Source organism: Symsagittifera roscoffensis, chromosome 6, assembly GCF_963678635.1.
Source record: "Symsagittifera roscoffensis chromosome 6, txSymRosc1.1, whole genome shotgun sequence".
Lineage (NCBI taxonomy): Eukaryota > Metazoa > Xenacoelomorpha > Acoela > Convolutidae > Symsagittifera > Symsagittifera roscoffensis.
The window spans coordinates 54,821,339-54,831,255 of NC_087067.1; the positions used below are offsets into that span (position 1 = coordinate 54,821,339).

The 9,917-nt window shown below is 40.6% G+C and overlaps 1 protein-coding gene across 1 annotated transcript in view; it reads right to left on the reverse strand.

The window, feature by feature from the left end:
- Window positions 1-8,446: 8,446 nt before the first annotated feature.
- The window catches only part of LOC134848826 (uncharacterized transmembrane protein DDB_G0289901-like), a 3,179-nt gene continuing 1,708 nt past the window's right edge, over window positions 8,447-9,917 (reverse strand). The window contains exons 3-4 of the mRNA XM_063866337.1: window positions 8,563-9,895; window positions 8,447-8,497 (exon numbers count right to left, since the gene is read on the reverse strand). Coding sequence (XP_063722407.1) covers window positions 8,447-8,497; window positions 8,563-9,895 — 1,384 coding nt within the window. The remainder of the gene's footprint in view (window positions 8,498-8,562; window positions 9,896-9,917) is intronic.

Genomic DNA, 9,917 nt, shown 5'->3' on the forward strand with positions numbered 1-9,917 from the left:
CAAAAGACAATTTAAATCCAACGCCTACAGTACCACCACATTTGATTACTTTACAACATAATCACGCTTTATCCTTAGTCCCACGTTTTAGCGAAACACGCACTAATCACGGAACACACCTCTCAAGGAAATAGTTTTCCACGAAGTCCAGTATCTCATATAGAATTCCAGCAGTCAGACACCGACGAAGCATGTGAGCTTTTTATAGAAAAACTACACACAATTACTATCTTTTCTCAAACCCCCTCTTTAGCATACGATGAGCTGACAGATTGGATCCCTCAACCGTTCGCTTTCCTACACATCCAAACTGCGACGCCAATCCCCCTGCATTTCACTTGCAGACCTCATCTCTTCTCCCCTACCCAGTTTTTTTCTAAATCACCATGAATTTAGACGACTCAACACAAATAATTTTTAACACCATCTCAAAGTTTAATAATTCCGATGTAGAAACTCCGACGAACGCCTCGATTCAGAACCCAGTCCGTCTACTTTTTCATAATCACCTGACCGGCCTCTTACTCTCAAGCTTCCCAATGAAACTACACACAATTACTATCTTTTCTCAAACCCCCTCTTTAGCATACGATGAGCTGACAGATTGGATCCCTCAACCGTTCGCTTTCCTACACATGCAAACTGCGACGCCAATCCCCCTGCATTTCACTTGCAGACCTCATCTCTTCTCCCCTACCCAATTTTTTTTCTAAATCACCATGAATTTAGACGACTCAACACAAATAATTTTTAACACCATCTCAAAGTTTAATAATTCCGATGTAGAAACTCCGACGAACGCCTCGATTGAGAACCCAGTCCGTCTACTTTTTCATAATCACCTGACCGGCCTCTTACTCCCAAGCTTCCCAATGAAACATTCTCAAGTCACTCAGCTGATACAGCAACCACCAGAGCATATAGAGTTTTAAACGAAAACACCCCAATCTTTCACCCAATAGCTTATTAGCTGTTCCCGAATATCCCGATAATATTCCCTTCACTCACAACGTACTAACGCCACAGAATTTTTAGTTATAACTTCCCCCAATATTTTTACTATGCGACCACTAACTTGTTCCTCGACGAATATTGCCGATTTCCCACTTTCTCCTGGAGCTCATTCTATCATTTCACTAACCCAATAGCACTTCTCCATTACAACACCAACGAAGACAACGAACTATGCCAATCTCGTCCTCATAAACTAAGAACTGCACTTCACGAAAAACAGTTTGCCACAATCGGACTAAACCAAACTCTAAATCGCTTCAATGTAAAATGCACTAACCGATTCTTATTAAAACACTATGATCATGCAATAACTAGATATATGGAAGTTACCCCAGATGCGGACGACCCCAATACTAACCCTCAACTAACAGAAAAAATCTTCATTCGAATTGAATATGTTTTTCACATAGATGGTACTAACAAAAAAATGATACTTTTATTGATAACAAAACATACGAATCATACTAAAAAGACCAAAGCACTAAAAAAACCAAGGCATTAAAAATACTAAAGCATACGAAACATACAATTTTAATTGTTTCGCACTAACACTTCACTTCCTTACACCTAAAGAACGAGGCCTACATTGTTCACATGAGATCCCACTAAGAACAAAACTAACTCAAACATACACAAATTATAATTTTTTACAACTAACACACCTACACGTAACTTACAAAATTGATTTATGTTTATAATTTCAAAGTGTACACCAAATTTTTTAAATTTCTTTTACACAAAAAAAATCAACTAGTATCCACGGCATCTACCGTAATTATGATCCCGTTTGCCAGATGTATATATTCTGCTCACTAATTCGTTCTCAAATGATGAATCCCGCCCTCAATTAATACCCAACAAAAGAAAGAGCCCATTGAATTCACGATACAAGAATACATTCATAACACTAATTTCAAACACAAATTATATAACTTGTCATAAATTCACAAGTTATATTGATATTTATATAACAAAAGTCATGAATTCTCACTTGAAACCCAAGAATTAACAATAATCAGAGCGCTGGAGCAACTCTGACATCAGCTCAAAACTGAAAACAAAACCAGGATGCTTGCAAAACTAATTGTAACATCATACACAGTCCGAATAACTTCTTCCATGGATTTTTTCAAATTGAAGAAATTTTGCAAGTATGTATATAATTATTTATACTAACATTTGAAACAAAACACTCATCATGTATTTTTCTTTTTTACTCAATTTTCGTTTTAAGATTTCATCAATAATGCACCCAAAAAAAACAAAAATAAAATCAAAAAGCACGAACTTTTTTCTAACCTTTTCAAATTTTGATCTAACAAAGCAAAGAAATTGATAAACGCAGTAAGTTTCAATAGAAAAGAAGTGAAATGATAACTCTGCAGCAAAATAAAAAAAATTGAGCAGTAAATTAACTTTTGGAAAAAAATTACAGGAAACTAAGGTTTTTATGCAAGCTTTTTCTTTTAATTTACAATCCTCACTCACCCACAATTTTTTCCAGCAAATTCCAACAACTCGCCCACTTAGGATTGTTTAATAAATAAGTTTCAGAATTCAAACCTCACTGATAACAATTCTAACTTATATTCACACATTTTAAACTTTCCTTAACCCTTAGGGAAGAAATTATGAGAGTAAGTTTAAACTAAACAACGCAGCTTATTATTGCCACAAAACCAACAGCATGAATAAAAAAGTACCACGGTACTCAAACCGAAACAAACCCAGATTAAATCTGGATTTTTTTTCTTTTTTTCTTTTGAAACCCTTTTTCAAGTTTTATTGAAACCAAACGAAACACAAAAAGGTCAAAAGAAAAACCCAAAACACAACAACTTACTTTGAGAAAGGGACACAACCAAAACAAAAAGGCGAACAAACACCTGATAAAACAGAAAAAAAAGTTGAACATAAAAAAAGACTGTACCCAAACAGTGAAATTGTACCCCACTCTGCCATCACACACCACAACGACGTTGCTTGAAGTACACGCACCCACCATGTGCTACGAACCCAAAACTCTGTTTTTGATAAGATTGGCTCCAGGGTGTGCATCTCTTTAAACTAACCGAATTATTTAAAAAACGCTTTTGGGAAAACAAATAAAAGAATATCAAAACTAAAATTGATCTCACTAACAAGATGTAGATATAATTAATGCAAAGTAAAAAATATTCTTAAAGCAAACTGAACGAGCAGCAAAGGAGATGAAAATTCGATGACATTCCAACTCTGAAATGGCAAAACTTTTGGTTTGTTGCCGTAGTCACAACCCTCTCAGGATTTTAAGTATGGACTCAACCTCTCAGCAAAGGAAATCATTGAAAAGAACAATGGCCAACTCGATGTTTATCTCACATACCGATCTTAGTCACTTGGCACTTCACACAGAAAAGTCAATCTTTATATTGCACATAAACTCGTTCTAAGCTTAACGAAATTACCACATTTTTGCATCAATCCAAAACCATGACACAATCAGCCCATACGACCCAGGATCAAACAAGACCCACTTCTGGAACACGAACAACTGTTCTTCTTTTCTCCACTCAAAACTCCACTCCACTGCTCCAACCACTCAGAATCAAGCTACTCCAAAAAAGTTTAAAAAACTCTCCATCGGTCCTTCACTTTAGTAAACGATTCAAAAACTAAAAACTCTCTAAACCCCGGAAGGGTGGAACCAGTTCTAGACTAGTTGTTGTAGCCAACTAAATGATTGATAAATCTATCCCTGTAAAATATTACTAACTAACCTATCAAGTTCAATAACTGACTCTGACAATTATTTGTAGTGCTGAAATTACAAGTAGTTTCAGCACCAGAACAATTTGAATAAATCTTAGAAGGCAGTCGTTCTCCTTCGAACAAGTTCAATAAACCTAACCCGCAAATACCATGTACACTAGATTTGTTGAGGTTAGGAGATAAAAGAGTAAGATTAAGTTTGGTATTAGACTAAGAAATTGCACGAATCTACCTGGCCGAAAATAATATCCGGCGTGACGAACAGACGCTGTAGCTCATCTGAATTTTTTTCCTATGAGAAAGCTACACCTGATTTAAACTCAAAAGACTTAAGCAGCGCTACTGAAGAAAAGACTTAAGCAGCGCGACTTGAGAAAAGACTGACGGCGCGACTTGAGAAAAGACTGATGGCGCGAATTAAGAAAAGACTGACGGCGCGACTTAAGAAAAGACTTAAGCGGCACGACTTAAGAGAAGACTTAAGCGGCGCGACTTAAGAAAAGACTTAAGTGGCGCTACTTAAGAAAAGACTTAAGTGGCGCGACTTAAGAAAAAACTTAAGCGGCGCGACTTAAGTTAATAGTGACGGTGCGACCTAAGAAAAGACTGACGGCGCGGCTTAAGAAAAGACTTAAGCGGCGCGACTTAAGAAAATACTTAAGCGGCGCGACTTGAGAAAAGACTTAAGCGGCGCGAATTAGGAAAAGACTGAAGCGGCGCGACTTAAGAAAAGACATAAGCGGCGCGTTTTAAGAAACGATTTAAGCGGCGCGACTTAAGAAACGACTGACGGCGCGACTTAAGAAAAACTGACGGCGCGACTTAAGAAAAGACTTAAGCGGAGCGACTTAAGAGAAGATTCAAGCGGAGCGCCTTAAGAAAAGACTTAAGCGGCGCGTTTTAAGAAAAGACTGACGGCGCGACTTAAGAAAAGGCTGACGACGCGACTTAAGAAAAGACTTAAGCGGCGCGACTTAAGAGAAGATTCAAGCGGAGCGCCTTAAGAAAAGACTTAAGCGGCGCGTTTTAAGAAAAGACTGACGGCGCGACTTAAGAAAAGACTTAAGCGGTACGACTTAAGAGAAGACTTAAGCGGCGCGACTTAAGAAAAGACTTAAGTGGCGCTACTTAAGAAAAGACTTAAGTGGCGCGACTTAAGAAAAAACTTAAGCGGCGCGACTTAAGTTAAGAGTGACGGCGCGACCTAAGAAAAGACTGACGGCTCGGCTTAAGAAAAGACTTAAGCGGCGCGACTTAAGAAAATACTTAAGCGGCGCGACTTGAGAAAAGACCTAAGCGGCGCGAATTAGGAAAAGACTGAAGCGGCGCGACTTAAGAAAAGACATAAGCGGCGCGTTTTAAGAAACGATTTAAGCGGCGCGACTTAAGAAAAGACTGACGGCGCGACTTAAGAAAAAACTGACGGCGCGACTTAAGAAAAGACTTAAGCGGAGCGACTTAAGAGAAGATTCAAGCGGAGCGCCTTAAGAAAAGACTTAAGCGGCGCTTTTTAAGAAATGACTGACGGCGCGACTTAAGAAAAGGCTGACGACGCGACTTAAGAAAAGACTTAAGCGGCGCGACTTAAGAGAAGATTCAAGCGGAGCGCCTTAAGAAAAGACTTAAGCGGCGCGTTTTAAGAAAAGACTGACGGCGCGACTTAAGAAACGGCTGACGATTCGACTGCAAAATCCAGTCTGAAAACGGTATGCGGCGCTACTTAAAAAGTTTTTTCTTAAATCGTGGACCTTGACACGGGGACTAGCTTCGGCATGAACTAATCTTCTGAGATTACTACGTTTACTGAGGTTAAAAACGAGATATATTGAAAACAAAAGTACAAAATTTGACAGAAATCTGCTGCGTGAAATCATACTTTCAACGACAAAGGTGACGACGTTCTTAGTTTGGCCTTCAAAGTCGGCAACGTAAACCTTAAAATAGATCTGTATAGATTTTTATCTGGAGTTTAAGTCTGACTGGATGACACCTTCATATTTCAAAAATTGAGTTAATCGAATTCAAATTCTAGTTGAATAAATTAGGTACAAACACGACCAACAACCCAGTTTGACCAAAACTTCTGATCATAAATTTTTCAGATGGAATAACACTTATCTTAAAGATTTTTTACAACTTTCGGTGGATTTAAAATTGTATGGTAAAATTTTTTCCATATATGGAAATTGTATGATAAGAAGTTTTGGTCAAACCGGGTTGTTGGTCGTGTTGGGACCTAAATTATTCATCCAGCCAAACTTATACTCCAGAATAAAAACTATACAAATGTATTTTAAGGTTTACGTTGTCGGCTTTGAAGACCAAATTAAGTGTTTGCCCTGAACCAAAAAAATGATTTTTTTTTAAAATTAAATTCTAAAACTTATTGGGTTGTGTTCGTAACAGAGTTTAATTGACAAAAACTAGAGTCACCAAAAGTTGGACGGCCTTGCATTCACAATGCACAGAAAATGACCTGAATTTTCAAACAAAAGTGATATAAACAAAGTAACAAACTTTTAATTTTTGGCCAAAATTTCAACGATGATTTTTTTCTAAAAAAATTCATTTTTCAATTTGTCAGAAATTCATCAAGACATACATGGCATACTTGAACATGCCGTACAAAAAGAAATTTTAGCGTTTTTGAAAAAAAAATATTAGGCGTAAAGAAAAAACGAATCATTAGTGCATCCAGGACTACGTTATGGACACAAAAATTTATATTTTGCATGTAAAATTTTGTTTCGTAAATTTGTGTTTGAGTACAAATTCGCACTGCGACTGAAAAAAATTCACAAAAGCTTTTTTGGGGCAATTTCAAAAATATTTGGAAAATATTTTGTTGTCGCCATCAAAAAATGCAAGTCATCCAATTTCCACATATGGAACTTGTATGACTAGCATTTTTTTTGACAAAAAGTTTTATTGTAATTAGTACGATACACCGAGTTTTATGCCAAAACAAAAAAAAAAGTTGTTTCAAAGTTCGTTGAAACGATTTTAGCAAAAAGTAAGAAATTTGTATGACTAGTATTTTCTGATAGACTTTGCTTATGCAATTGTTTAGAGGTCAACCCGTGAGTTCGCAAACAAAAAACCAGTCGTTTTAGTGCCAAAAAGTGCAATCTGCTTACACGCTTCGAAAAAAAATGTCGGATTATTTCAAGTCGAGGAATCTTTTAGCTTGTCTTGAACTTAAATTCAAAATAATTTTTCACCCATCAGGTTTTTTTTGTATTTTTATGGGAGTTCGAATCTGTTTTGTTCGGCCAAATGGGAATAACTAACGCGCAGTAGGTTGCCTTCTTGCAACACCCCTAGGCGATAAATAAAACAATACAAATAAAATTGAAATCAACAATTACGATTGAAACATAGCAAATGTCAGCACACGGCAAAACTGTGTACTGGATAGGTGCAACTTTTGGTGTCTGCAAGTTCCTGGACTCCTGAGACAAGTCCATAAACTTGTCCCAAAATGTAAGTGGATTACTCGTAAAAAAAACCTGTAAAGTAAGTTTTGTCGGCACCTTAGTTTTGTCGCGGGTTCCGCAGCTAGCGAATTTTGCTAATTGTTTTGGATTCCACAAATGTAAGCGGATTCCGCAAAATGTAAGTGAACTCCGCAAATTTAAGTGGAATCTGCGAATTTTGTAAGCTGAAAGCGCAAATGTAAGTGGATTTCGCAAATTCCGCTTACAATTTGTAGATTCTGCTTACATTTGCGGATTCCGAAACAGCCCAATTTAGTATACTTATATTTTATTGTTTGTCTGTGGATTCCACAAACTGTTACGGGTTCCGTAAAAACTGTTGCTTATTCCGCATTTTTGCTTTTTGCCTACTTTTGGAGCCATTTAAAGCACTACAGTGTTTTAGATATTTGCGTGGAATCCAAAATTTCAGTGTTTTAGATATTTGCGTGGAATCCAGTTTGGCCTCGTAATGTTACTTTAGGATTGCTCATGTCAATTGAAAGTCGAAACAAGCCCTCAATCAAACTTAACGAACAAAAAGCATCTCTCTCGTTTGGGGCGAACAAAGCCGAGCATATTTTTTTGGGCCGGAAAAGTCGACTCATATTCAACAGACAGTTGTAAAAAACCGATGAACGTAAGGAAAAAGAAAATTTTCAACTAGAAAAATAGATGTTCCGAAAGCTCTTTGAAAGTTTAGAGCAGTTCATGATCAAGACTTTTCTGATAAATTTGACCCAATTGAGATTAGTTGTGCACAGTTTGGCTTCGTAACGACCAAAAGTCCATTTGGTCGACCAAAAAAGTTCAACAAATTTAGATTTTTTGCTTTGGAAATCTCCCCTTCAGAAAACCAACAATCGCATTTGCATCAAGCGTCACAAAAACAACAGAAAAACAAATCACTACAATTCTGAAGCTCAATTAATCAGGTCGAGTTCAGCGATAAATTTAAGCGAGCGCCAGTGAGTACTTTTATAGAAAAAAGCGCGCATGCTCACCAAGGATCTTCTGCAATGGGTTTGACTGTGGTTGTGTTCGTGGCAAATTGACCTCCAGGTTTAACTGTGCTGTTCGAAATCGGCTTGAATGAACTGCTCTTTGGACCAATTGTTGTTTTGTTTGTCCATGATGCGAATGAGGAGCCTCCACTAGAAGAAGGACCACTGCTGCCGCCGGTTGACGCAAATGAGGAGCCTCCACTAGATGTAGGACCACTGCTGCCGCCGATTGACGCGAATGAGGAGCCTCCACTAGATGTAGAACCATTGCTGCCGCCGGTTGACGCGAATGAGGAGCCTCCACTAGAAGAAGGAACACTGCTGCCGCCGGTTGACGCGAATGAGGAGCCTCCACTAGAAGAAGGACCACTGCTGCCGCCGGTTGACGCGAAAGAGGAGCCTCCACTAGATGTAGAACCATTGCTGCCGCCGGTTGACGCGAACGAGGAGCCTCCACTAGATGTAGGACCACTGCGGCCGCCGGTTGACGCGAAAGAGGAGCCTCCACTTGTTGTAGGACCACGGCTGCCGCCGGTTGACGCGAAAGAGGAGCCTCCACTAGATGTAGGACCACTGCTGCCGCCGGTTGACGCGAAAGAGGAGCCTCCACTAGTTGTAGGACCACGGCTGCCGCCGGTTGACCCGAAAGAGGAGCCTCCACTAGATGTAGGACCACTGCTGCCGCCGGTTGACGCGAATGAGGAGCCTCCACTAGATGTAGAACCATTGCTGCCGCCAGTTGGCGCGAACGAGGAGCCTCCACTAGATGTAGGACCACTGCTGCAGCCGGTTGACGCGAATGAGGAGCCTCCACTAGAAGAAGGACCACTGCTGCCGCCGGTTGACGCGAAAGAGGAGCCTCCACTAGATGTAGGAACACTGATGCCGCCGGCTGACGCGTATGAGGAGCCTCCACTAGAAGAAGGAACACTGCTGCCGCCTATTGACGCGAATGAGGAGCCTCCACTAGATGTAGAACCACTGCTGGCGCCGGTTGACGCGAGTGAGGAGCCTCCACTAGATGTAGAACCATTGCTGCCGCCGGTTGACGCGAAAGAGGAGCCTCCACTAGATGTAGGACCACTGCTGCCGCTGGTTGACGGGAATGAGGAGCCTCCACTAGAAAAAGGACCACTGCTGCCGCCGGTTGACGCGAAAGAGGAGCCTCCACTAGATGTAGGACCACTGCTGCCGTCGGTTGACGTGAATGACGAGCCTCCACTAGAAGAAGGACCACTGCTGCCGCTGGTTGACGCGAATGAGGAGCCTCCACTAGATGTAGAACCATTGCTGCCGCCGGTTGACGCGAATGAGGAGCCTCCACTAGATGTAGAACCATTGCTGCCGCCGGTTGACGCGAATGAGGAGCCTCCACCAGATGTATGACCACTACTGCCGCCCGTTGACGCAAATGAGGAGCCTCCACTAGATGTAGGACCACTGCTGCCGCCGGTTGACGCAAATGAGGAGCCTCCACTAGATGTAGAACCATTGCTGCCGCCGGTTGACGCGAATGAGGAGCCTCCACTAGATGTAGAACCATTGCTGCCGCCGGTTGACGCAAATGAGGAGCCTCCACTAGATGTAGGACCACTACTGCCGCCCGTTGACGCAAATGAGGAGCCTCCACTAGATGTAGGACCACTGCTGCTGCCGTTTGACGCGAATGAGG